The following is a 27,882-nucleotide window of genomic DNA, read 5'->3' as shown; positions in this document are numbered from 1 at the left end:
ACTCTAAAAGAGTACACATGAGTCCGTTAGGGGCCGCGTATACTCTTTAAGAGTTTAACGCTGAACACGTTACTGTGCATTAGCACGGTTAGCACCATGCACCAGACCGCTGGGCTGCAGCACACAAGCTAGCCCAACCCCCCTAACCCCCCGCCCCCCCCTTTTTAGCTGCAGGTATCCCACGGCAACCCGGCAGACTGCGCATCTTTGCTGCCTCTGCGTTGAGGGAACGGAGAGAGGAAGAGCCCGCCGAACCGCCGGGAAATGAATCAGCCGCCGCTGCCGTCCAGCGGGGGAGAAAAAAACCCGACGCAAAGCAAAGTTAAAAGACTTCATAAATTCAGAGATAAATCAGACAATAAATAAGAGTGTTTGTGTGCGCGTGGCAGGGACGAGGCCGTCCGCGATGAGGGGAAGTAGATTTATGCCCGCAAAACACGCAAGCAAAAGGAAGGTCACGGGGGGGGCGGGGGATAAATATGCATTAGTGTTGAAGCAGGAGTCCTGTGGCCAAAAAAAAAAAGAAAAGAAAACCCTGGTTTGTCTGTTTTCACATTCCTGAAGCAGCACATACCGAGAGAAATAGACATAGAATGAGAGAGAGAGAGAGAGAGAGAGAGAGAGAGAGAGAGAGAGATGAGAAACGAGAGGGAGACAGACGAGTGGGAGAGAGAAAGATGAGAAGGGGAGAGAGAGATGAGAGAGAAATGGAGAGAATGAGAAACTGAACAATAGTGCCCATCTACAGAACACACATCACTGAACTCTAAAATCCTACTTTTTTATTTTTACTCTACTGAGTGCTGAGTGCATTTAGCAGGTGATTCAGAGTCACCATTTTGTCTCCGTGGGTGGCCTGTTGCCGTCATTAGGCTACCATCGCCACGCCAACCCGCTAAATTGCATTAGCGAATTAGTGAATAAATGTGAAAAATTTTATCCTTCGGAGCAGCGGTCCTCTCTCTCCTGGTCCCTGGGGAGCCGCGGGGTCTGCTGGCTTCCGCTGTCAATCAGCACTCGAGCAGCAAGGAAACCGATCAGTCAAAGCAGCTGATCACACAGGTAAACTCAGGTGGCCTGTATTTCAGGTGGCTTGGATGGGTTGCTGATCATGAAGGTGAAAACAAAAAGCCAGAAGACTCTGTGGCTCTCCAGGACCAGTAATGAGTATCACTGCTTCAGAGCAAGTACAGCTTACAGATTTCGCCTAATAATTTCACACCTCACTCCTTCGGAACACCAACAAGCATAAGTGTATTTTTTTTAATTAAAGTTGCTTTGAAATACATGCTGAAGATTAGGAGCTCAAATACATTTTTCCAAATAACCTGGGCATTTTTTTCCCCAAAGCCTACTCTGTTAGAATATTAAGAGGTTAAATTTCGGATTTCTCTGACGCTCTTCCAAGACACGTGACTATCTGTTGCACCAGCAAATCTTGTGCTAAATTATATTGTACCTTTAAAATCTGTTTTAACAAAGAAACCGCCCACAACTCTGAACACCACTGCCACGGTGTTGCAATTTACAGACCGTGTCTTCACTGGCTGCCACTAATTCACACCACAAAAGTAACGACAATCTGAAGCCAATGGACTTATCAATCGAGTGCCCGTCTCCGGATCACCCAATCGATCACCAGGCAAAGTGAACATCTGTGTGTTCTATCTGAACACTGAAGTCACTGAACACTCAATGGCAGAGCTTAGAGATGAGCAACTAAATGCAATGTCTCCCAGCTCGTAGTCTGTACTGAACCTGATGCAACTAAGTACCGGAGCACATTTCTCTCCTGTGCACTTTCTTTGTTTCTCTGTTTTACTTCACTAATAAAACAATGCTTATCTGAAAATTAAATCTCTGCGCTGCAATGCCCCCGTGTTACCTAAAGCCTGAAATTATAACTTTCCAACAGTAAAGTTGTTTTACCTTTTTTACCCACACAGTTTCACAATTTTATTAATCTCACAACTTTCACGTCAATCATTTTTTAAACACTTTTAAACAAACAAGGAGTGACATTACAAATATGTGATTATGTATGTGTTCCTAACTGAACATTCTAATGCTGATGCAACAGCCACTACTGGTAATAGCAATGGAGTTCTAGAACACTGGCTTTTGAATTTTGAATAAACATTCCAAAAAACCTACTCTTCAAAGGGTTACTTTTTTTTTGAGGGGGGGGGGGGTTAGAGAAACATCAGGAGAGGTGAGATTGTCACACCTGTCAGCCAGATGAGGCTCACTTTTTGTGTAAAAAAAAAAACAGCAGGAGGAAGAGAGGGAGGGTGATGGAGGAGTACAGGGAGTGTTCAGGTCAGGTTGTTTTTTTCGCCATGGAAATGATAGCCAGCATAACACCGCCTAGAATTCATAACACTGAGTGCCCCCCCCCACCACCCCACCCCCATGATCAATGCCTGAATATCCTCGGGACGGTAGATTTTTCATCCCCAGTGCTTTAATATCACCACTTCACTCCCTCATTTCCTGTTCCGCGGAGGTGCGGATAAAAGCAATATTGTTGAGGAGCGCGGCTCATATTGAGCGCGGAGGCAAAAGCCGTTCATTATCAATCGCGCGCTCATAAACTGCGCGCTCGGCAGGGGCGTCGCGCGCCTTTCACAGACTCCAGTCCATTCCCCGCCGGTTCTGACCTTTTCTTCTGCTACTCATATACATCAGATGTGTCACAGTCTGCAAAGGACGCAAGTTAGCGCTGGCTGATTGGACCCCACCCCCCCCCCGCTCCTCCACTACCCCCCTTCCCTGGGGCAGCTCAGTTCTCACGCAGCTGATTTCCAGGGTGAAAGCGACATTAAACGCAGATGCTGGCAGGCTGGGGATAGGCTAGGCTAGGCCCAGAGCTGGGTCACTGTCTGCCAGGACCGGACCATCCTTAAGACACTCAGGAGAAACTGGATGTGGGTCTCACACACACACACACACACACACACACTCTCCTACTCACATACATATACACACACAGACACACATTTTTCCTTTTAGTCTGTCTGTCTATTGGCAAACAAACACTGAAGACTTGGCCTGTAACCGGAAACTTAGCAATCTTTACACACAGCCCATGATGATACACTGGATAATAACCATCGCTTACTGATGATGAACACCTCTTGATAGCAGCCTGCATCTTGTAAAGGCACAGGCTGCACACACAAAGCAAGCTTCACACAAGAGCCAACGGACACCGCAAGAATGCTGCAGCCGCAGCACCTCCCAGCCGAACCCGCTCCCCCCCTCCCTCCCCCCCGGCAAGCCGGCCAGGCCGAAGCCTGAGGCCCAACCGGAACGAATCGAATCGACAAATCAGACTTCAGAGAGCCGATCGGGCGGGTTTCCGCGGCTACGGCGGTCTCGTCGCTCATGAATGAGTCTGGCTGCGCGCGGAGGTGCGGAGGGGGAGACAAAGGAAGCGGCGCACCGGAGCTCCAGGTGGGAGCGGTTGGAAGGCGTACATGTCACACAAATAGCTCCCCAAGTGTGAAAGTCGGGGGGGGGGAGGGGGGGGAAGGGGGGGACGGGACGGGGAGCGGAGTTAATCCGCAGCGAAACAGAGAGCTTTTTTTTTTTTTAACACACTGACGGGGAGAAAGAAAAAAAAAAAAAAAAAAAAACAGAAAAATGGAGCGAAGGCTAAGCGGCAGCAATCGCAGCCACGGCTAATTATAAACTGAAGCAGTTCTTTATCAGATGCAAAGTGCCCTATTAAAAATGAAAGTCGTTCGAAATGAGTTCAGCCCCCAAAGACACGAGCCACGCCCGTTATCGTGATCGCAGGGGAGTCCAGATAGCAGGCCGGTCCCTATGGAAACGCATAGTTGGGGGTGGGGGGGGGGGGGGGTTGGATTGGAGCTTCCCCTGTCCTGGGACACGGCCCTACAGAGAAACCCACGCTGGAGACGACAGCGCTGGAAACTGACAGGCGGCAGCGCACGGCCTCATTTAAGAGACGGCTACATACGCGGACCCAACCCCCCCCTGCCTCCGCCCCAGCCCGCCCCAGCCCCCCCCCCGGTTTCCACAGTGACAGCCCCCATACATTTCCTTTTGGAGCCGCTCAGACGGAACTCATGTTCCAGGACACTCTCAGGCTCTCTTAATTGGCAATGAGGAGCCAATGAAACCCCGAACGCCTCGGCACCAAGGCGACGGATGCGTGTCGCGGCTAAAAAAAAAAAAAAGGAAAAAAGAAAAAAACGCGTTAATGCGCTCTCTCTCTCCCCGTGCACGGGGGGCGGCGGCTGATTGCTCCCGGGTAAACTGCACGGAAACAATGCGATCGCAACAGCGCATTAACTTCCGCTCCATTAACGCGTCCTTCTCTTTGCCGCTCTTTTCGAGCCGAGGTTACCGAGCTGGCAGCGAGTGTTGAGTTAAGGGGGGGGGGGGGGGTGTGGGGGGTGTGTGTTGGGGGGTGGCGCGGGGGGGGGGCACTTCTTTTCTGTGGAAGTGACAGGATTTGGCTCAGCTTCTTTTGAGACTCTCGATGAAGTCGTTACCCATAATCCCCCCGCTGGGCATTCAAACAGGGAGGGAGCGGAGGGCTTGCGGGTCCCCGGTGAACAGCTCTACAGCTCTACGCTACGGCGCTACGGCGCTAAGGCTCAGACTCAGTGCAGGTGGCCGTGCGAAGGGCTTTTCCACACTCCCCCCCCCCCCCACCGCCCCCCCGTAAGGCCGCCGCCGCCGCGTAAGCCCTGGATAAGCACGGGCAGGTGGGCGGATTAGCGGCTGGTCACGATTCCTTAATTTTTCCTCCCCAAACAAAAAAAGTTCACTTTCCGCCCTCCTCCTCTCTGCTGCTCTACCACGGCAACTCGCCAGATGACATCACAGAGGGTGGGAGGGAGAGAGAGAGAGGGAGAGAGAGAGAGAAAGAGAGAGGGAGAGAGAGGGAGAGGGAGGGAGAGAGGGAGAGAGAGGGAGAGGGAGAGAGAGAGAGAGAGAGAGAGAGAGAGAGGAGAGAGAGGGAGGGAGAGAGAGAGAGGAGAGAGAGAGGAGAGAGAGGGAGGAGAGAGAGAGAGAGAGAGAGAGGGAGGGAGAGAGAGGGAGAGGGAGAGAGAGAGAGAGAGGAGCCTCCCTGTACAACAGCAGCTTCATCAAGTTCAGTTTCCTATCGGGGGGGCTCGTCTTTAAGCTTGGGAGCAGGTGTGGAATACTTATACCTCAAAAGTGATTTGTGTGTAACCAGAATTAATCTACATGAATTCATCGGGAAAAAAAAAATTCAGACAACAATAGTTAATCAATGAAGAGTCTTGCATTGATTAATAGCGTTTGGGGGGGGCGGGGGGGAGTGCTTGCGTAGAGACGATTCAGGGAGAGGTTGGGGGAGAGGGATCATCCACAGGGCAGAATAAATCACACCCACCTGCAGAGCCGCCATCTTCCCTGGAAGCATGTCGGAGTCATGCACGTGGTTTCGATGGGGGGTGGGGGTGGGGTGGGGTGGGGGGGTTAGGGTAGATGGGGGGGGAGATCAATGGCTCAATCACTAAATGCAAGGACGATCCAAACACCTGTAAACTAATGCATTTCCATTAATATTATTTATTTATTTATTTATTTATTTATTTATTTATTTATTTATTCTGAAGTGGAGGAAGTTTACAGTGCGCTGTAATATACGACAAGAAGTGCCATGAAGGGTTTACAGCCTGCATCCACTTTTAAATCAGCGTACACCGACCGAACAATACTAACAACGGAGCCAGCCACCACAAGCCGCACCAGGAATTTATTTTTTAAAAACAGAAGGGAAGTCTTAATATAGAGCACGCTTGGATGACTCCAACGCGCACGGGCCAACACTTGATTTACAGCTCGTTGCCTTCGAGGTATTGGGGATGTATGGGCTTCTCTCCGCCCCCCTCCACCGGGGTCTGCTCCAGAACTGGGTCAGTCCTGCCCTGCGCTGGGACTTCTTTCCCAGCTTCCCCCCCCTTAAGAGTGGAGCGGTGCTAACTAACCGGCGTGGCCGGGACCGTCCCGTCCTCTCCGATTTGATTTACGACGCACCCCGGCTCGCGCTCCTCAGGTGTCTGGGATCAGAGCGCGCGCGCGCACGCGTCGACGCCTCGGACCGAAGCCCGACCGGGGCTCCCAATCGCAAGGTGTCGGTCTCGAGCTCACCGGCCCGGGTTGCCATAGGGACGCGGGAGCGGGTTTAGCTTTGCGAGCCACAAGCATTTATTTGTGCCCAAAACAGCGATCGAAACAAGTGCTTTCAAAGATTACGCATACGTGTAGGCCTACGTGTGTGTAGGTTTGCGTTTTGTTTTTTTATGTGTGTGGTGTGTGTGTGTATGCGTGTGCCCGAGATCGCATGCAATTTTCTAAAGCCCCATCATGTGATTCATCATACGATAAATGATTGTCAATGTCATTGTACCGTAATAATTTTTTTTTTTTTGTCACTGCAAGAATGCTAGGTTAAAGTTTATCTGTTCCAATTTGCATTGATTGTGTAGTTTTTTTACTGGACAGCTTAAAAGTTTCATTTCGCGTTCTTTTCCATTAGGCGAGGGGAATGAAAATTAGGAGTCGCACAGCGGGGAAAAGCAGCGGGACGCTACGCTAGCACTACTGAAGGGTGACCCTGCTGAACAGGAAGGGGCCGCTGGCTCACTGCCACGCCCAGCCGAGCGCCGGGCTCCTGCTCACTTCACCCCGAAACTGCTGGCCTCCTGTCAGACGCCCCGCTCAGCAGAGCCGGTGAGGTTAGCAGCCAGAGGCTCTGTTCTGCAGGGGAACGCGGAGGACGGAACATCTGCTCGCGTTCCGTGGTCAACGTCCGCCGACTCTCGAGGGGGGGCGTCGGCTCCAGCACGGACCGTTCTTGGAACCAGAACACTACATTTCCAGAAATGCGCAGGGAATGTAATTATAAACTACGAACAAGACAGAAACGTCCGCCAAACAGTACAGCTTTTTTTTTTTTTCCTCAGCTTATTATAGACGGAGTGTCATAGTAAGTTTGTCTCCGGGATGTCAGCACGTGCTAAATGTAGGTTCAGTGGTGAGAGGGACGCTCTTCGTTGAGAGCAAAGTTGGCCAGCGCCCTATCACAAGCACAAGTGTCCTGCTTCCACTCCGTCAGACTCCACGTGCGCAGCACGGCACAAAATGGCTCGGTGTGCTGCCGTCTTGTCTTGTGTGAAGGGGAAATCGGTTAAACGATGTTTCGGGTTATGACGGCCGCCGGGGAAGGTCAGTGTTTACCCACATCGTGAACGCGGAGAATACACGGAAAACGATGCCAAAGTTAATTTGCCGCTTATCTACACGGCGAATAAATCACCACGATAATGTACTAAACGCAGCGAAGTCAATAAACGCACATCAGGAAGAGCACTCAACGGTCAATAGGCTCAATTTAGGATTTATACGGCTCGGACTCGCAGCTCATTGACGGCGCTTTATAAAATGTCCATTTATACCATCGCCCAACGGCTCTCGTTGCCAAGGAAATGGCTTAAAACCAAGTTCTTACACTTACGCAAACAGAACTGCCTGAGATTCCAGTAATCGGCGTTGTCAATCAGTGGAAGTTGGAATTGTCTCTTAGCAGGAAGCTTCTGAGCGCTGCTCATGTACAGCAGGATAAACGTTATCATGGACACGTTCGTATATAAATATGCGAAACAAAACAAAAAAACATATGCTTCCCTGTTTCCATACTCACAAAAGCACAACCAAGGTAACCTTACCTACACCTAAGAATTGTCCTGACAGTCTAAGCCCCAAAACGCACAACAAACGGCAGTTAAAGAACGATGAAGCATTGACTCATTCAGACCTTCAGTTTGAATTTAGCTGAATTTTGCTGAAGCCAAAAAGAACTTGTTCCTTTAGCCAAACAAGCCAAGCTTTTAACTCAACCTAGGTAGCTAGTTAGCGTGGGGTATAAAATACACCCCACGGCAGTTGGAAAGGCATGCTCAAGAAAAAGTACAAGTACAGTACAAGCTTATTTTGTTTGCGAGTATTGTTGTTTTTTTTTTTTTGTTTTTTTTTAAACAGAAAACCAGATCATTGCAAACAATCACAAGCATGCATTTAATACATCATTATAGAATCGTGCTACTAGCAACAGCTAATATTGCCAAACCGAATCCTATTTTTACCAACGCATCTTTGTGTATTGTGCATTTCTTTATTGGGATATTTTTCTTTGGTTACGTTACCGACTTAATCTCAGACTGTACCGACGCCTAGAATCCTGTGCTTAAGCCCAGCGCCAGACACCCCGGTGAACCGTCTTCTGAAACGGTTCCAAAGGCAGCCTAATCAAAGCCCCCGTCCCGGGTTTCACCCGAGCCCCGCTGCCACGGCGCGTGCCCTCTCCTTCGAGCGGGACGCCTCTGATCACAACTCCGCCCGCTGTTCTCAGCCACAAAAAAACGTTCAGTGTTAATTCGACGCTGACAGGCTCTCCCAGACAGGGATCAGATGTGCAGCGTGAGGGTGGAACTCGCTCCTATCAGAGCTGAGTGTTGAATATTTCACGGCTCGCCGCTGACGACGCACGCTAATTCCAGACGGGGGGCCAGAGCCGTTCTCTGGTCTCTAGCTCGCGTCGTCCGCTCTCGTCATTTAAAACCAGCCTCAATGCAACGTGAAGTGGACACAGAGAGAGCATGGCTCTGTGGCCTACTGCTGTGATGTGTGAGTCCCCGTAACGCCCCCCCCCCCCCCATCCAGCACCACGGCCCCCTGCATGCGCCCTAGTTCCACAAAGGAGTTGGGACAGAGGGTGGGGGGGGGCGGGGGGGGGGGGGGGGGTATCAATTATTCAGGGGCCTTCAGAACAGGTTGTGTTTACATCTGCAGTGCACTGGAAGACCATGACAGAAGAGGATAGAAGGGACGAACGGGAGAGATGAGAGAGGGGACAGAGAGAGAGAAAGAGAGAGAGAGAGGGGGAAAGAGAGAGAGAGAGAGAAGAGGGAAGAGAAGAGAGAGAGAGAGAGAGGGATAAAGATAAAGATAGAGAGTAAGAGCTCCTGTCTGTCAAACCCACACAAGCTCGCCGCTCGGCTGGTACACTGGGCCTGTGAGCTCAGGCTGCCTTTAACTGCAGCTTCATGCCAGCAGAGCAGAGGGCGGGATCCAGAACATTCCGGGATCAGAGCGGAGGGAGGGAGCGGCTGATTGGCTGAGACAGGTGAGGATTAAGTGGGGGGGGGAGGGGGGGGAGGGGTGGAGACCGGGCGTATTGTCGTTTAACGGACGTCCCAAATATTCAAGCGTCTGACCTCCGCCCCCAAACTCCTCCCTTTTCCTCACAGCTCTCAGTGATCCCTCCTTTTGCATCTCGGTCAGACGCACGCCCGCCCGAACGCAGAAAGAGAGGGGCGGGAAGCGGGCGAGACAGAGAGAGTGAGAAAGAGGAGGAAAAAAGAAAAAAGTGAGAGACCTGATTTGCATTTACAAATGACGGACAGAGGGGGAGGGGGGGCGGGAGAGAGAGAGAAAGGGAAGAGAAAGAAAAAAAACAAGCAGACAAGGCCAGCGCTGAATTATTAACCGCGCGCGCGGAGGTCGGCTGTCCCAGGGTTAGCGGGCGGCTTTGTTCGGCTCTCCAGCTCCCGCCGCGCCCGTCTTGCTTTTTTGGAAGCGCCGGAGAGGCCCCCGGCTCTCGCCTCACCCCTTCGGAGAGGGGGAGCGTTGGGGGGGGGGGGGGGGGGGGTGGTGAAACCCAAAACATAAAAGCCTCCTCCAGCGCGCCTGTGTAGCCAAGGCTTCCCACAGACTACCGCCATTCCTCACAGAAGGGCAGGAGCGGGGGCCGGAGGGTGGGGGGGCCGGGGGGGGAGGTCTTCTCATCAGGCCACGCCCCACAGCATCAACACGGACGGACGTGATTTTTCCTCATTAATCGGAAAAATCCTGATTTTCTGACCTTATCGGTCTCCTGGGCGGCCTGGACGTGACTCTACTGCTGAACGCTCCCTCTCTCTCTCTCTCTCTCTGTCTCTGTCTCTCTTTCTCTCTCTTCTCTCTTTCTCTCTCTCTCTCGCAATCAGCTGTGAAAGAATGCAAAAGATCTTGATGCGCGTGCTCGAGACACACACAGTTCTGTCTCTGCCTCTGCTTCAGCTACAGGAGGTCTGAGAAGCAGTATTTCGTGATTATCTGGAAAGGGTCACGTCCCGGGAGTCGCACCCCACTCGGGAGAAAAGGAGCCAGCCTCAGAGGAGGACAACCCCTCAACACTCAGCCCCACTCAGTATGGACTACGGAGTGAAAACACACCAACAGTACACCTCCCACTGCTGTCCTGATCTCACCATGAGAGGTCCTTCATGAGATTTAACTTCACAGGACGAATTCTCATTGAGTCCTTGAGAAAGTGTGGAGCCTAACTGTATTCTTTAACAAAACAATTCTTAAAAAATTTAAATCTGCTCACATCTCTGGGGATAACTTTCAAAGAGGTCAATTTCGTCCCACCTGACCAGCAGTAGAGGAGGTGAATTAAGGGTATCAGGGAATGACCACAGAGATCTGCAACAGGACCATGGCTGTCTGACAGTGCTACTGGTGGATGCCTACCAGCCCTCAGTTAGTCTAATACTTCAATTATCTTTCATGCTTACTTTACACCAGGGCTGCCCAACCCTGTTTCTGGAGATCGACCGTCCTGTGTAGGTTTTCATTTCAACCCTAAATTGCTATACCTGATTCTTCTAATTAGCGAATCAGTGAGATCTCTAGCTGTTGAGTGAGGTGCGCTTTGTTAGGGTTGGAGTGAAAACCTACAGGACGGTGGATCTCCAGGAACATGGTTTGGCTGCCCTGCTTCACACAGCACTCCAGCATCTTCATAAGATAACATTTTGAGGCAAATCTGTGCGTTCTGGCAACAACAGCGTAGGAATATTTAAATTTGCGGCATAACCCGTTCGGATATTTAAAATTTTAAAATGCGCATCAATAATTTGGTGAGCAGGCTAATTAAAATGTGAGCCGGAACCGGGGATGGGCGCGGGTTGCCATGAACTGAACTGACCCCCCCCCCCCCCGCCCCAGCCTTTAAGCCTTTGAAATGAAGACCTGGGGGGAGGGAGGGGGGGTTCCAGGTACATTGAACCCCCCCCCCTGAGCGCTACCATCCGGCCCCCTGTTCCTCAGCAGCTCGGCCCGTCGTCCCTGGTTACGTTAACTGACAGATTGGCAGTTAACTGCTCCGGCTCAAACACGAATCAGGCAGCGGGGGGCTCTGCTGCCAGTCAACCCGAAATAAGGAGGCGAACAGGCGTCCCGAAGGGGGCAGGTACTGCATGCCATTCTAAAAAAAGAAGAGAGAGGAAAGGGGAGACTGCAAGACCGACAGGGAGAGAAAGAAGGGAGAAAAAAGTGAGGGAATAAGGAGAATGAGAAAGTCTGAATAAGAGAGTCAGAGCACGGAGAGAGAGAGAGAGAGAGAGAGAGAGAGGGGGGTGAGACAGATGGAGGGAGAGTGAGGGTGAGAAAGAGACGGAGACAGAGAAAACGGAGAGAATGAGAGAGTCTGATACGATAAGAGAGGTTTCTGACACCGGCCCTAGCCTGGTGGTAAGCCGCGCCGCTGTGTGCTGCTCATGTATAAGTGATGGCGCGCCAACTGTTCGCCCAGCGAGCCCTGTGTGATTTCGCCCCTCGGACTTGGAGTGATCTGAACGTTCGGTCACTCGCAATCGCAGCCGGAGCTGAGAGGAGAATCTTCTGACAGTCAGTCTGAGGGTCACGCTCTCCCCCCCAAGCGGCTTTCCCTCTCTGTGCGCCTCTCTCTCTCTCCCTCTCTCTCTCTCTCTCTCTGCCTCCCATTATATGTGCCTTGTTTTGCTTTCATTTTTTTTGAGCGGTTTGAAAATTGATAATGAGGTCCCTGCAGGGCCATCAACCTCAACCTCCCGAGCAACAACCCCCCCCCCCCCCCAAATCCCCTTCCATCCCACACCCCCCACCCCCCACCACCCCCACGCCCCCCACGCCCCTCACCGCACAGAAACGCCTGGTCTGCGAAACTCGCGGTGATTTGTAGCGGGTTTTGGGGGGGAATCACACTCAGCGCCACTGCGTCCGCTGGGTCTCCCGCCAAAATAAACTCCGGCCAAACGCGGCGGCTTCTTCCCCCGACCCCGCGACCCCGGGGTTAATAGGATTTCAGCCAACGCCCGCACGCCCCGCGAGGCCACGGTGTGGAGAGAGAGAGAGGGAGAGAGAGAGAGCACACTATCGGAACAGAGAGGGAGGGAAACAAGAAACAAGACAGAGGAACAACTGTGGAGGGCAGGAGGGAGGGAGAAAGAGAGAGAGAGAGAGAGAGAGAGAGCCATCGGAACAGGGAGGGAGGGAAACGAGACAGAGGAACAACTGCTGAGGGCAGGAGAGAGGGAGAGAGAGAGAGAGGGAGAGTGTGCGAGAGAGTGCCATCGAAACAGAGAGGGAGGGAAATGAGACAGAGGAACAACTGCGGACGGCAGGAGGGAGGGAGAGAGAGAGGGAGAGTGAGAGAGAGTGCCATCGGAACAGGGAGGGAGGGAAACGAGACAGAGGAACAACTGCGAAGGGAGGGAGAGAGAGCGGGAGAGAGAGAGAGAAAAAGAGAGACATTAGAAACTGACAGGAGACACTGTTTAAACAAGAAGTGGAGCGCCAGAGGAAAAGGGAAGGATGGGCAAAGATACAGAAGAGAGATATGGATAAAAGAAAACAGAGAGAGAGAAAGAGAGAGAGAGAGAGAGAGGGCACGCGAAGAGAGATTGATGCCCTGAGCGCCAGACGGAGAAGATGAAGGAACGCGAACTGCTACTTAACCCGAACCCAGCAACGCAGCAGCAGTGGGAAAACATCCCCGCATCGCCGCTGAAACAATATTTACTGGCTGAGAGCAGTGCCGCGCATCCCCTCCATATTATTTATTTTGATTTTTTTTACTTCATTCGAGCTGGTTGCTGAGTCCAGTGGAGTGAATAACCCCGGGGGGGGGGTCTGGGCCGCGTTTGAGGAGGGGGGGGGGGGGGGGCCAGATGGGCCCGCATCCTTTTCAGCACGCCCAGCCGATCCAAGATCCTTCCCACAATCCTGCTGCCTTGTAGTGGCAAATGTTACAAACACTGACAGAACATTCCAGTAACATTGCGAAAACATTGTGAGCTATCTGGGCAGTCAAAGCAGCTTCTCTTGCCCTTCGATGTAGCCGATCCTAACGGTCCCCAATCAGAAAGCTCCACTGAAAACGTTTGCTTTCGTACAGAAAGGAAAACGAATAATAATCCTTCATATCCACATTTTGTGTGCAAAGAGAGGAAGTTCAAATGTGAGTTAATTCACAGTCAAAAATGCTGAGTCCTTTTAAGGCACTGTTCTAGCGTGAGGACGGGCCCTAAGCTCTTGGATCAAGTCCAGACCGTGCCAGCGCCGACCGTGGCCAGAAGCAGAACTGAGTCTGCCGTCGCCTAGGGATCGGAGAGTTTCGGTTGGCTGGGATGACTAGCGTCCCAACGCACACGAGCGACCCCTGCTGGACGATAGGGTGAGCTGCCCAGGAAGTGTCTTCCTCCGACTCATGTCTGTGAGAGCCGGACTTGCGAACTGATGATAAGACAAAGCAGTAACTGACATCACCCCTTTCAGGGGGGGTGGGGGGTGCAGTTATGGGGGGGGGGGGGCACATGCTTGTCTGCACCCTCCCAAAATGATATTGGAGACTGCGGCAGTGCAATGCTAATAAAATTACGACTGGGCGTTCCAAAATTGTAGATGGTAAAAACAGGGGGCAAAATATATATATATTTTAAAATTAGACCATTAAACTAAAATTAAAGTAGAACCCTCGTGTGACTTAATTATCCAAAGTGATGAAAGCTGGCATGTGTATCCAATACAGCCCCTTCTGTTGAAATGTCTGTGCCACGTTATTAGATTCCCCTGGTCTTTGATTAAGAATAATGAAGACGGAAAGGTCAGCCAGGAATTGTCACACAGACGTCACCCTGGTGACAGTGGTGAGCGAAAGCATTGTGTGATGATTTATATTAAAAAGCCAGAGAGCTCTGTGCAGTGTGTGTGCCTGTGAGCATGCCTGCTCACGCATTTCAGTGTCTCTCTCCAAAGCGGCTAGACCAAGAACATTCAATCTTATCCAAAAATCAGGTGTCTCGTTGCTGGGCTAAAACAAAAACACTGCACCCACACCGGCCCCTTTTCGGATAAAATTGTACGCCCCTGAGAGAGAGACTGATAGGACAGGAGGCAAACGTTTCCTTGATTAGGGTCACAAGTAGACTGGTCTTAGGGAACATAGAGGAGACACATCTGTCATCCAGATGTGCGGTCAAGGGTCAAACAGTGGTTAAGAAAAACCCAATTTAAAGCGATTTAACGCGCTGCTGACTCGGACGTCGTCTCCGAGCTGACGTGCTGCTGTACGCTTGCCCTCACTCAGCTTCCTGTTCCCGGGGTTGGGCAGCAGGGCTGTCGCTCACGGGAGAGAGTCCTGGTCCTGGTGCTCGGAAATGCAACTAGCGCTATCGCTAATGGGAGAGAGACACGTTGCCGGATTCAGAGCCCTCCGAGGTGAAACCAGCTGCTAGACGTCTCTCAAGGGGAAAACTCTGATTATGCGAACACGCACACGCACTCTTTAATATTCCGTGACAATAATGGCCATTAATACTGCTTCTGTGCGTAAATACAGTGCGTGCCTGAGCGCCTGTGTGTGTGTGTGTGTGTGTGTGTCCGCGTGCGTACGTGCGTTCCTGCATGCGTGTATGCGTGCATGCGTGGCGTAGAGGTATGTGTGCGTGCGTGTGCATGGTGGGTGGGTGTGTGTATGTGTGCGTGTGTGCACGCGTGTGTGGGTGTGTTGTGTGCGTGTGGCATGCTTGGGGGGGTGTGTATGTGTGTGTGCGTGTGTGCATGCGTGTGTGTGGGTGTGTGTGTGCGTTAAAAGAAAGGGAGGAAAAGGGACAGAAGAGAGAGAGATGCGGAGAGGGGAAGAAAGGGAACACCAGGAGAATTTCATTACTGTCTCATGCAGCTTCACTCTCTCTGTGCTGCCCCACAGCCACAGATAAATTATGAATGCTTATTAAAAAAGGGCAATATTCAGCATCCAAAATAACCACACAGGCAGGAGGAAACAGACCAACAAAAACCACCCTGGGAATAAACAGCAATAACAACCATGGACTGAAGGGGGCGACAGAGCCACCCGTACTGAGTGACCCTGGCCCCTTAAGAAATATTTTTAAAAACATGCTTTTGCCAACACTAGTATAAACATATGTGCAGTCTCTTCCAGACTATTATAATTTCTGAACCCTTCACGAACACCAGTAAGTGAACACAAGTACTGGGATAGGGTACTGATGTGTTCAACTTCATTTTCCCAACATCATAAACACATAGAGTTGTTTTACATTCATTGTTTTTGTTACCTTGCATTTCATATTTTAGGAAAAAAGAAAAAGAAAGTTCCAGCAGCAGCCAGTGACCCCTCTTTAAGGCCGTCAAACTGAGCTGGACATTGGTTACCACGGGTTACAGAGCAGCTGTGCCCTGATTGGACGGCCCTGCCCATGCCATGGGTCCCACAGAGAGAGGGTTCCCTGTGATCCCCCTGCCTGTGAGGTGCATCTGCTCTCTTGGTAATGAGATTCAGCAGGCCACACGGGGAAGGAGCAATGAACGGCACTTTAAACTGCAGATCTGCCCGGCCTGCCAACCGGGCTGGCACACTACTGTTTCTGTGTGTGTGTGTGTGTGTGTGGAGGGTGTGTGTGTGTGTGTGTGTGTGTGTGTCTGTGCATGCATGCGTGTGTGTGTGCATGTGCATACGTAACATATAACATACATATATGTTATGTATCTCTCTCTCTCTGTCTCTCTTTCCCCAACTCAATATCTCTTACTGATCTGACCATTGTTAATGAAACTGCAGATGTAAAAGTCCACCACTTTATCATCATTGTGAGCTTTCAGCGTACCATATGAAAGACAGCATAGGAACAATTCACAACCTTTGACAAGAGATTGTATGGGGGGAAAATCGGGGGCGGGGAGGGGGGGGGGTGATGTCAAACCACACGACAGATGAGCTTGAGAATGTGCTTCAGCTGGGTGTGTGTGCTGAAAGTACAGCTACTGAGAGCTTTTATTTTATCCACGGGTGTGCTTCGAGTGGCTAACACAATTACAGCCTTTATGATAAATATTCCTCGTATGAATGCAGTTGTGGTCATATACCGCTTTGACCGCACCAGTAAAAAAAATAATAAAATTAAAATAAAAAAATCACAGGAGCACTAAAGGGGATCCGGCACGTCGCAGGCTACCGTTCGCCGAGGGACGTGGCCGTCCCTCCGAAGAAGTGGTGCAGAGATAAAACAGCAGCGGACGGACGCGCGGACGAGCGGACGAGCGGAGAGCCAGGCTAGGCCCACGCGCAGGCACCGCAGCACTCCCACAAGACTGGGCTCGAGGGAAGCCATCTGCACTGCGTTTGAAACTGCGTTTGCCGCAGCTCACGCAGCTGTCCCTCCCGTTCTGCCGTGGCGGTGGGAAGCGTGCTTGCAGGGCAAGGGACACCCAGACAACGCAAGGAGGAAAGCCTCCCTGCTACTACTTGTCTGCATCCTAGGTTTTCAGGCATAAACCCGTAATTATGTAACCGCATAAATATTAGATGGCTTTTGTCTGGAAAAACATTAGCTTATGTGACTAGCGTGTTAAAGCAAGTCGGTTGTATGTAAGTAAATGTCACCAGGTTGTAAACCAAGCTTGTATGCAGTATGATGGCTAGGATACGAATCGGAGTACAATCGTGTTTCTGTTTGCTATTTGTAACGCACGGGATGAACACATTTTTTTTGCACGGTCAGAAAGCAAAAGTTCTGCCTTGTGTTCATTCCACCCATGAACCCAGCCACCTGATTTCACTAATTAGTTCTACCTCCTGGCTGAAGAACTGTGCTAATTAGCAAATCCAGGTGACTGGAACACAATACTGGGGAGGACCTTTACTTTCTGAACATGTATTTTCCACCTCTAATGACTAATGGCACAATAAACACACAAGCACAGAAGTATTGGTTCCCGACGTCAAGACTAGCAAAACAGATTATATTTACACCCCAGATAAATAACTGTTGGCTGAAAGCCTTGTAGTTATGCATGTTTTTTATGGCTTGTGGTTTCTTCAATACCATTGCTTTAAAGCAGGCCTCACAGAAGTAAAATATACAAAAACATATTGATATAAAGTATTTTATCAAGATTGCACAAGGTACTGCATCACATCACAATAAATGGAAAATTATTTAAATGGTAATTTTGAAAATGTACATTACTGTGAAACATATTTATCATGATAATTTCCAAGAGTCAATGTATTTCTAGATAGTATATATATATATATACTCTAACGGTTTATTCCATTTCCGCAATAAAAGCCACAAAATCACCATCTGCACACCATCTAGCACTTGCTGTGACTCATCATCTACAATATATTGGCTCTTTAATTCTCGATTAAAACAAAGAAGAATCACAACACTATGAGACGTGTTATTCTCCATGGCAGGGGTGTCCAATCTTACCCGAAAAAAGCCGGTGTGGCTGCAGGTCTTTGTTTTAGCTCAGCACTAATACGTCTCATTCAACTGATTAACTAATATTGGCCTTCAATCAAGACCTTGAAAAGTAGAACCCAGTGTCTTATTGCTCGGCTAAAAGAATAACTTGCACCCACCACCACCACCATTTCAAATAAGCTAGACATGCTGGGTCAATTTCAGTGTGCCTAGCTGGAGTTTAAACCTCACGTGTAAGCCTCCAGACCACAGAACTGAATTACAACTGGAACAGATAATACTCACTCCACAGCCTTGGATAGCCGTTCCAGTTGTATTGTAGTTCTGTGGCCTTCAATAACCTGAGGTTTAAACTCCAGGGAAGCACACTCCATTGACCACCGCTCCCCAACCCCCCCCCCCCCCCGGTCCACACATTAGAGGGAGGGACAGAGGGACAGAGCTGCAGAGCCAATTAGAAAAGCGAGGGCTGGTGCTAAAAGTCACAAAAAGCCGAACCTTCACAACACTGCCATCCCCAGCCACAGTCAATCAGGCGAGAAGGAGAGAAGTGGTACTTCCTGTAACTGGACATCCATCCATTATCCATTCCCGCTGATCCTGGGAAGGGTGCTGGAGCCTATTCCTAGTGCGCAGTGGGCAAGAGGCAGGAATACACCCTGGACAGGCTGCCAATCTATCGCAGGACACACACACACACACACCATTCACTCACACACTCATCCCTATGGGCAATTTAGAGTCTCCAATCAGCCTACCTGCATGTCTTTCGACTGTGGGAGGGAACGAGAGGAAACCCATGCACACACACAGGAAGAACATGCACGCCTGCCCAAATATATACTTTTGTTCCGAGAACTGTGAAATGGCCATTTCCTCAATGCGACTGTTGCAACACAGACGCGACACAAAGTCCAGTCTCTCCCTCAAGAACGCATTTTTTTATACTGTCTCCATTTAACCTGGTGGGTGGTAGGGGATGGTTTCTGTGATGTTTCAGTAAAACTGAGGGTTTCCACCGAAGGATAAGGCAGTGACGCATAGACAGTAGGTGGTCTTCCTGGAATCTACCGTGAGCGGTTCCAGTAATAGTGTGAGGGACAGGCTTGGTGCATGGATTTCAGCAAGTTAGCCAGATGGAAAAACCACTAATGAATTAATCAGCACTTCAATTACCCTTAAAGTCAGCCGTTGATACAAAAATAAATATTTAGCCATCTTGTTTTACACCATCAGGATGTTTCCTGCCTTTTTAAAGAAACGTGATACTTCTCTCACTACGTGGGCTGTGTCAGACCACCACTCTGTTTAAATATTTCTATTGAACATTCCTGACCGGTTGTGCATAGATTAAAGATCAAGCACTATGGGATTATGGTTTAAATTGGTTTAAATCACTTCAATTTCAATGGTTTCAGGCTCAACCGTTTCATTTCAGAATCTCTTTGCTGAAATTTTATAGCCACGGTTCTACAGTTCTCGTTTAGGGAGTTTGTGAAGGAGGACTTTATGGATTTACAGAAATTGATGATGAAATGTTTCATTTTGCTTGTCTAGCATTTTAACTTGTGACATCATATAAGCACAGCTAGTAAACTAATAGATAACGTGCAGGTGTAGGCCTATATTGGACTACAGAACACAAGTAAGCCATCTCCTCCAGCAAAAAAATATGCCCCAGTTAACTCAGTGCACAAGGTAGTTAGTAAATTGCAACAAATTGCAACATCATATGATGCCACGTTCCAACACCTGGGTGCAAGTATCAAGTTATTCACGATCACATCTGAAGTTAATCAAGCCCTGTACAGGTGCAGTAGGCCTATCTCAGTATGCACAGCTTCCAGCACACGCCCACCTTCGGAAAATCCTCGCGCCCTATGTTCTGCTTACCCGCCGGCAATTTATGGGGGCGACGTAGATATTTACTAAAAGTGAAATGCCGCTTTTGCTGTTGACTGCTTGCGGAAAATAAATGAATTTGATTTCGCCGTTCCGCGAAGAGCTGTCCTGCCATTAACCCGTACCGTGAGCCTAACTAGCCAACACAGCCCTATCGAGGGATTCGAATGACCCAAAATAGTCACAAAACATTGAAACAGTCCTCAAATAATGGTAATAGAGCTTTATCCACGCCGTGATGTGTATTCATTTTAGCTTGTTTGCTGACTGCGGCTGTTGTCCCTTGTTCACTTGAGGAACTGCAGGCTGTATACCGATTGCCAAGATTTATTAAAGCCTTTAAACAACAAATAACACCGCAGACTTTTTCTAAAACAAAGAATATTGCCTTTAACAAATTGTTTTTACTGTACGTCGTATAAAAGGTTCTTAAAATCGCCTCGTCAGCGGATACCCTATTTTGAACAATTTGCTGCTAGTACAGTTGTAAAGTAAAATCCCAATGAATCGTCTTCTTAGTTTTAGTTGATCAATAAAACGAGGGGACGGCTAATATAATGCTGTTGTGGAAGGGGGGCTACTTATTTACTTGGCTACTTATCTTTTTGTCTAGAACACTGCTGTTGGCAATTTGTCCGGAACACGTTGGACTACAGTAAGTGCTGAATTTTTATTACCAGTCCTATTGTCGTATTGCTGATGTTTTGTATCGTAATCAAAAGAGGTGATCTGTACAATAAATATTTTTAAATATATATATATATTTTTAATAAACAGAAAACTTTAACAGAAAATATGCAAATGCGTAAAGCTAGTTTCTGCTCTGTTTAAAAAAAAAACTTACATAACAGTCGCAGGTTTCACCAACTAAATTAAAGTAATCCTCTTTGCACTAATTCGAGGATTTGGTCAATATAGGCTATTTTTCATGATAATTAGCGAGACGTTAACCTCTTGGTAGTAGTGGAAGTGGATTAGCCTCATCGCCTACACCGGTCTCATTGTTCAGGTCAGCTATTTAATAAGTACGCTTATCTCTGTTCGTGCGCTGCGTTGCATGATTTGACAATGAGGTAAAACTACGCAGATACGAGTTGCGAGAGTTTAAGATCACAGCTATGGAAATTGCATCTCGGGGTAACGGCTTGTCTTGCTTAGTTGGCGTTTCGAACGGTGACTGATTTCGAATGACTTGTACCGAAAGCGTTACAGACTGTGCGCTCGTTGAAATTAAATCGTTACTCCTTTCTTACCACACTCGCCGCCCTCCTGGCAGTGCAGTTTCCTGGCAGAGGGGAACAGCGCGCCACGCGCATCCCCCAGAAGTCGGAAACTGGAGCGGAGTTAATTTCACCGAGGACATAATTTCAAATAACGCACATTTATTATTATTATTATTATTATTATTATTATTATTATTATTATTATTATTATTATTCGTGGTTGCTTCTCAGAACTTTGCATTTCATTGAGCATCAAGCTTTCACAGAAAATGATTCACCAATGCACTACTACACACGGCATATTTTTCCCTGTCCTGTAATATGCAGGTATAGCTACTCTCATTGCGATCAATAAGCAATCTAGAAACGTGTATATGTCTACACTTAATGTGAAGACTATACAACTACACAACCAAAGGTATTTCAAACTGCAAATACCATTTTCTGCATTTCAGTTGACAATAGCCACACCTCACTCAAACATGTAATATGCAGGCTGTCATTTCTGTTAATTTCCAGGGTCCCTTACCGTAAACTCCTTGCCCTCGCGCGTAGGGATGGATGACAGAAAATAATAAAATCCAGAAAAGCTCCATCTTCAGCTCAGATCCGTCATAACCTGCAATCAGACCCAAGAAGAAAAAGCGCTCACAATCGTCATTGGTGTGCAGTGAACGAAAGGAACATTGAGACCAAATGCCACAGCCGAACGTGCGCTGTGGAACTCGGAGCTCGCGCAGCCGAGGTCGCAACTATCCCAACTATGAACTGGACCTGTGCGCGAGGTTTTAATAGATACTTGTTCCGCCGGTAAACAACGTTTTCTTCTTCCGCAGATTAAACCGAGAGTTGCAATTTTCAGTTAACCATTTTCAGTTATTGTACCCTATCCCGGAGTGTATAGACAACAGCATCAAATACCTACAATTCATTTGGGTACTTTGGATCACGAGAAGATTACAGGACGACAGGATGTCATGCTACACGGAGAATTTACAGGCTCTAGGGGTGGTTCGTAAAATAGGTGGCGGACAGGTAAGGGTATTACAAGTAGAACACCCCCGAAGAGATGCCGGGGAGACAAATAATTACGTTCCGGGAATTCCAGAAAAACATTAAGAAACGAATTTATGTCAACCTGCTATAACAGTTTTATAGTTGCAAAGTACAAAGCAATACGGTGAATAATAACTAACACCCTGAACATTCATGAAGCTAAATATACCATATTCCACTGTGCACATTAATTTAAAAAGAAACATTGTTAAAATTAAGTTATTGCTGATGAACCCATCACGCTGTGTCAACTAATTGGGTTTACACATAACTATGCTAGTTAATCTGTTGCAGTAGCCTACAGCATAATAAATCTTGATTTAAATAATGTCTAATGTAAATGCCTGTAACGTAAGCGTAAAAGTGAAGCTTACGTTATGAATACATTCAATCAGTGGATTGCCAAGATATTAAAATCGCATGAATAAATTCTGTTTTATTTTGTGAACGCATATGCATGATGTTCTTGGATGACTGTCAAAGAAAACAGACAAACCTTATTACAATTACCATTGGTATGACTATACGCGCGACTCTATAAACACACGGCGCTGGAACCGTTGCGCAAGAAAACAAGTCCACAGCGCCTGTTTTAAATCCGATGAACTTTACATTTTGCCTCACGTATTAGATACCACTCTAAGGAAGCAATGTGGTAAAATCAGCCGAACGACACAAGTTGGTAAATTGGACAGACGGGACCGGTCGTGGCTCCAGTGAAACAATATTCGCTGAAACTTGATTAAATAACAGATATGTAATTTCGAAGTACTTATGCCAAGGTATGTTAAACAATGTCTGTTCTGGGACAATGTATCGACATAACGCGGTGGAAGATGTCCGTAGGCTACAGAATTCTGCAAATGCCGGTGAAGCAGCGTGCTTTCAGACCTTATTATTTTCAATAAATAGTCATCCGTTTCAAATATCGATCATTTTTATGGATGGGTTTTCTTTAATAAAACAGCATGGAATGAGTTTATTCCCCTACATATCACAAATGCACGTGCGACCGCACACACACACACAGAGAGACATCATATATACATCGTATACACACACACACACACACACAATTTCGTTTACCTTTCTCTGAGGTGTATTGAGGTGTATTTCACCTCCTCCGATGTAGGTTGAGATGCCGTTAGCTCGTGCACCCTCGCGCTCACCGTTTCGATGGAGCAGGATAATCCCTTCTCGAGATCCCCTCGGAGACAGCGCAGTACGTGAGCACGGAACTTGGGTATCCTTACTTATCCTGCCCACAGTTGTGGTAACCGTTTGCTCCCGAATGATAATTATATTGAAACTAGTTTCCACTGGAAGATTTTCCGCTTTAATAATCCACGACGTCCGCAGTTCAGACCTGCACAATGAGACTAAAGAACTTTTGAAGCTTTAGCCGTTAGAAAGGATTCTTTGCAGGAGCTCCCTAATTCCAAAAAAGCGACGTCCCCATGGCAGACAGCCTCGTCCTCGTCAAAAGCGAGACGTAGTTCGCGTATAATTATTTGTTTTTTTATTAATGATCTTTATCACATTTCCCCGGCAGGCGTTTATGCAAAACAGAGCAAAGCATCAAAACTCGATTTTCTGGATCTTCATACTCATTTCTGGTATAAATCTCGAGCTATGCCTTCTCAAATCGTTGCCGTTCCTTTTGGTGTCCTGCCCGTCGCCTCCCAGTTCGGTTTTCCAGTAGTAGTGTGTGCGCAGACTGAGAAAGATATCGTCTGTTATAGTCCGAGGCAGGACGAAGACGCCGATGATGCGCTTCGAACAGGTTGCCAAAGCCAGAGCCTCTCTCTCTCTCTCTCTCTCTCTCTCTCTCTCTCTCTCTCTCTCTGCCTCTCTCTATCGCTCTCTCTCTCCAGTGTTTTACACAAGTGCACTGTCGGATGCGCTCGCGCTCTCAAGTTAGTGCGTCCTGCAGTTGTGACAAGAGATCGACTTCAGAGAGGAGGGAGGGAGAGGGAGAGAAAGAGGGGGGAGCAGAGAGATGGGGGAGAGAGAGAGAATGTGCGCTTTGGGGTTTTAATTGTTTTTTTTTTTCTGTTTTTTTTCCTTCTTTTCTGGTCGAGTACTGCTGGAGAGATTCCGCCGGTGGAGACAGCCAATTAAAGCGATGCAGCTGCAAACAGGTCCTGTCTGCAGAGGACTCGCCCCAATTCCCCGAGGACCAATTAAATTAGAAAGAGTCCGGGAAACGAAAGAAAAATCACAATCTTTCTGCCACCACTCCCTCTTCTTTCCATCCTCCCTATCCCCATCTCCCGCTCCATCAGTTTTTCAGTGTCGCTCAGAATGCCTTCAAGACAAAATAAAACTACGGAAGCCTACCACTAGGCGGCATGTTTCAGCTGTTTTAATCTACTGGCCCCTTTCATTACTAACAATAATTCAAATTACAAAAAAACAAAAACAATTATAACAAATTGCAGAACAAAAAAAAACCGCAACTGCAGTAATTCACAGTTTGTATGATAATTTAGTCAATTCCTGAAATTCTTTAAACCAATATGTACAGTGCAAATCAGTGGTTAGGCAGTCCACACAACTGACACAGTCTGAAAGCACTGGAGGGAGTATTATAGTACTGTATCAGTATCAGCTGTGTATGGATGAATATGGCAATTTTTTTCAATTTTGGCCATGGAAATTATTATTATTATTATTATTAGTAGTAGTAGTATTATACCTTATAATACATACATTTTGGGAACGGACATTATGCTAACCCATATGGATTATCTAATTTCTTTTTTTTTTTTTGGGGGGGGGGGGCTCTACCCCAATTTTATTCCCAATTTGGAATACTAAATCCAATGTGTCCCTCAAGAGTCATCTACCATGCGTGGTTCTGCCTGAAAGTTGTACAGATCATTTCGAGCCTGTCCTGTCCAACCAGCAGTCAGTACAGCCTCCAACCTCCCCCAGACTGCCACCTTCCTGTGGGTCTATAGCAGTGGTCTCCAACCCTGGTCCTGGAGAGCTACAGGGTCTGTTGGTTTCCGTAGTGACTCTGCACTTCATGAATCAATTAGAGCAGTTGATTACACAGTTAACTCGACTCACCTGGTGTCCTGGGTCTCAACTGGGTGCTGATTTTAAGGCGAACCAGCAGACCCTGTAGCTCTCCAGGACCAGGGTTGGGGACCACTGCTCTATAAGCTTTGTACTCTGAGCAGAGTGAGGTGCTGTATCTTCTCTACATGATCTTGTGATATATCTGGCTGTCAGTATGCAAACTAATGTTAATTATACACTGCCGTAGACCATGATAGATCATTTTGAAAAACAAAGGAGTAATTCAAATGTAACCTGATGCTTTTTCATCTGCCTTGCAACGAGAAAATTACCTTTAGTTTTTATGATACGAGCTGTGTCACCCATGTTTGATTTGAATTGCGTTAGACATGAAAATTTGAGATGAAGATTACCTGTTATACCTTTTATGTGTAATTTTATCTCAGGATATCAAGACAAGTTGATTTGTACTGAAATAATTATACTCAATCAAAAGTCTAATTTAGCATGTTTGGAGATAATTACCAGAAGCTCTACTGAGAAAATGTGTTAAGTAATTGGGCTTAAATTGAATTTTGCTACAATAATACATTTTGTGTGTGTTTTACCTTGGTGTATTGCCTTCCTGCAATCGTAAGTATATTACGCAGCATTGCATTGCCGTCACTCAGCAGATTCGCTTCTCCAGGTCTCCAGCGTGTGTCGAGCCACACGCAAAGTTCCCATTCTCCCAATCACTGTCTGCAGAAGTGCGAAAGCCTGACTTCCATTCATCCATCCATTATCTATACCCTCTTATATAGATAATGGATGGAAGAGGGGGGGGGGGGCGTGTTGCTGGAGCCTATCCCAGCATGCACTGGGCCGCAAGGCGGGAATACACTCTGGACAGGCCGCCAATCTATCGCAGGGCATACACACAACATTCACACAGCAGGGCATACACACAACATTCACACACCACTGACTCACGCACTCATACCTGTGGGCAATATAGAGTCTCCAGTTGGCCTAACCTGCATGTCTTTGGACTGTGGGAGGAAATTATTATTATTATTATTATTATTATTATTATTATTATTATTCCTGATAATGCATACATTTTGGGAACTGACAGCATGTCATATGGATCATCTCATTTTTTTTTTTTGGGGGGGGGGACAAGTACAGGAATGGCCTAATGTATAGTGCAGTCCCTCTGAGGTTATATGGGGCGACTACGTATATAAAAAGGGCTGTAATTCCTACATGGTTCACCCCACATGGATGGAAATACCCACACATTGAATCTGACAGCCTGCAATTTAACCTCATATTCATTGCTTCATTTATTTCAAATCCAATGTGCTGGAGAACAGAACCAAATCAACAAAAATCGTGTGGGTCAGCGTCCAAATACTTACGGACTGCACTGTAGTTTTCGGGTTTCATCTTGAAGTTTTACTCCTTCTGTGACAGCCCTTTGTTTTGGCTTGGCTCGAATCCGTCCTGTTTTCTACCAGTTTTCATGTAAGCATTTTTTTTTTCTACCTTCTACCAGATATTAAATTGTTTACAGCCCGATATCCATCAAACTACCTTTGGAGAAGACAGGGCGACACATATCTTGTACAGTTTTATATATATTTAAACCTCTCATCTCTGCTCTGTGTGCTGTTAATGTTTCAAGGCATGACAGTAGATGAACAGGTTTAAAACCCAGTGTGACAAAAAACTTTAAAGTTTGTGTCGGGAAATGGAATAAAGAAGCAGTTTCTATACATTCTTGAGAATTTATGTTATTTTTTTTTATTTTTTGCTTTTTGGAGGCATGAGGGTTTTGTACAACATTGATGGAAATGTTGGTTTATAGCAGAGCCGCCCAACCCTGTTCCTGGAGATCTACAGTCTTGTAGGTTTTCACTCCAACCCCAACAAAGCACACCTCATTCAACAACTGGAGATCACGCTGAGCTGCTAATTAGATGAATCAGGTGTGCCTGATTTGGGGTTAAAATGAAAACCTACAGGATGGTAGATCTCCAGGAACAGGTTTTGGCAGCCCCGGTTTACATCATCCCTTTTCTACTGTAATATTCCGTTTTGTTTTTTTTTTGTTTGTTTGTTTGTTTTTTTTTTTTAAATAGATGATCAATAACATGAAGCTTAACACATTCTAATTATTATCATAGCTTGGGTAATCGTAAAATACATGGAGGTTGCAGTACATACCACATTGGCCACCTTTGGTAAATCACAAATCGCACATTATCTTGCTAGCGCGACTGTCAAGGTTAGCCCACGCAAGGCTACCGTATCCGTTGACTGTGATAGCATTGGCAGTATACAGTGCAGCGCAACGATACACCGCTATGATAAACGGCATGGCGGGCCCCCGACGTGGCACTGATTGTATTAGTGATAGAGGGCAATTATAGCTGACTGTGACATTCACTGGGGTTCGGGTCAGGCGCGCAGAGGTGACCCCCTGACTCTGACATACGGTAGGAATCGGCGATTTGGTGTCGGTGTCGGAGAGAAGGGGGGGGGGGAGGAGGGAGGGTCACCGGCGCCCGTGGACAGCTTAACCAGCCATCATAAACTGTGGGGCGGGGGGGCAATCCGGGGGGTCCCAGAAAGCACATTAACCTGCGCGCGTGCGGCTCAGACAGATGGCCTGGACACCGCCGGCCGCGGTTATCGGCAGCGCTGATGAATGGGCGCGGAATGAGAGGCATTATAGCCCGGAGGACACCGCAACAATGGACAGTGTCGTGCGTTTAGCTCGCTGTAATAAAGATGCAGGGGCTTTGGCGGCAGCCTTTACCAAGCACCGTAACGTCCTGGTACGGAAATGTAATATACCAGAAATATATCGCAATAAAATACATTATCAAAATAGTGTTTAGTTTTTAAATACTGATGTGAAATATACATACAGATGCAGGGCTTTGGTGACAGTCTTACTAAGCACCGTTACATCCTGCATGGAAATGTAATATACTGGAAATATATCGCAATAAAATACATTATCAAAATAGTGTATAGTTTTTAAATACTGATGTGAAATATATATACAGATGCAGGGC

General features: G+C 47.6%; 1 protein-coding gene and 1 long non-coding RNA gene across 2 annotated transcripts in view; one reads left to right on the top strand and one right to left on the bottom strand.

The window, feature by feature from the left end:
• Positions 1–23,769, bottom strand: part of LOC135239039 (MAM domain-containing glycosylphosphatidylinositol anchor protein 1) — a 170,551-nt gene extending 146,782 nt beyond the window's left edge. The window contains exons 1-2 of the mRNA XM_064307432.1: positions 22,874–23,769; positions 21,261–21,350 (exon numbers count right to left, since the gene is read on the bottom strand). Of these exons, the coding sequence (XP_064163502.1) occupies positions 21,261–21,327 (67 nt within the window). The 5' untranslated portion in view covers positions 21,328–21,350; positions 22,874–23,769. The remainder of the gene's footprint in view (positions 1–21,260; positions 21,351–22,873) is intronic.
• LOC135239086 (uncharacterized) lies at positions 19,485–24,421 on the top strand. Its single transcript, XR_010325283.1, has 3 exons — positions 19,485–19,721; positions 20,122–20,163; positions 23,869–24,421. It is a non-coding gene; the product is annotated as an uncharacterized LOC135239086 (long non-coding RNA).
• Positions 24,422–27,882: the final 3,461 nt, after the last annotated feature.

Source organism: Anguilla rostrata, chromosome 1 (genome assembly GCF_018555375.3).
Source record: "Anguilla rostrata isolate EN2019 chromosome 1, ASM1855537v3, whole genome shotgun sequence".
Taxonomy (NCBI): domain Eukaryota; kingdom Metazoa; phylum Chordata; class Actinopteri; order Anguilliformes; family Anguillidae; genus Anguilla; species Anguilla rostrata.
This window is presented reverse-complemented; position numbering and strand designations above follow the sequence as displayed.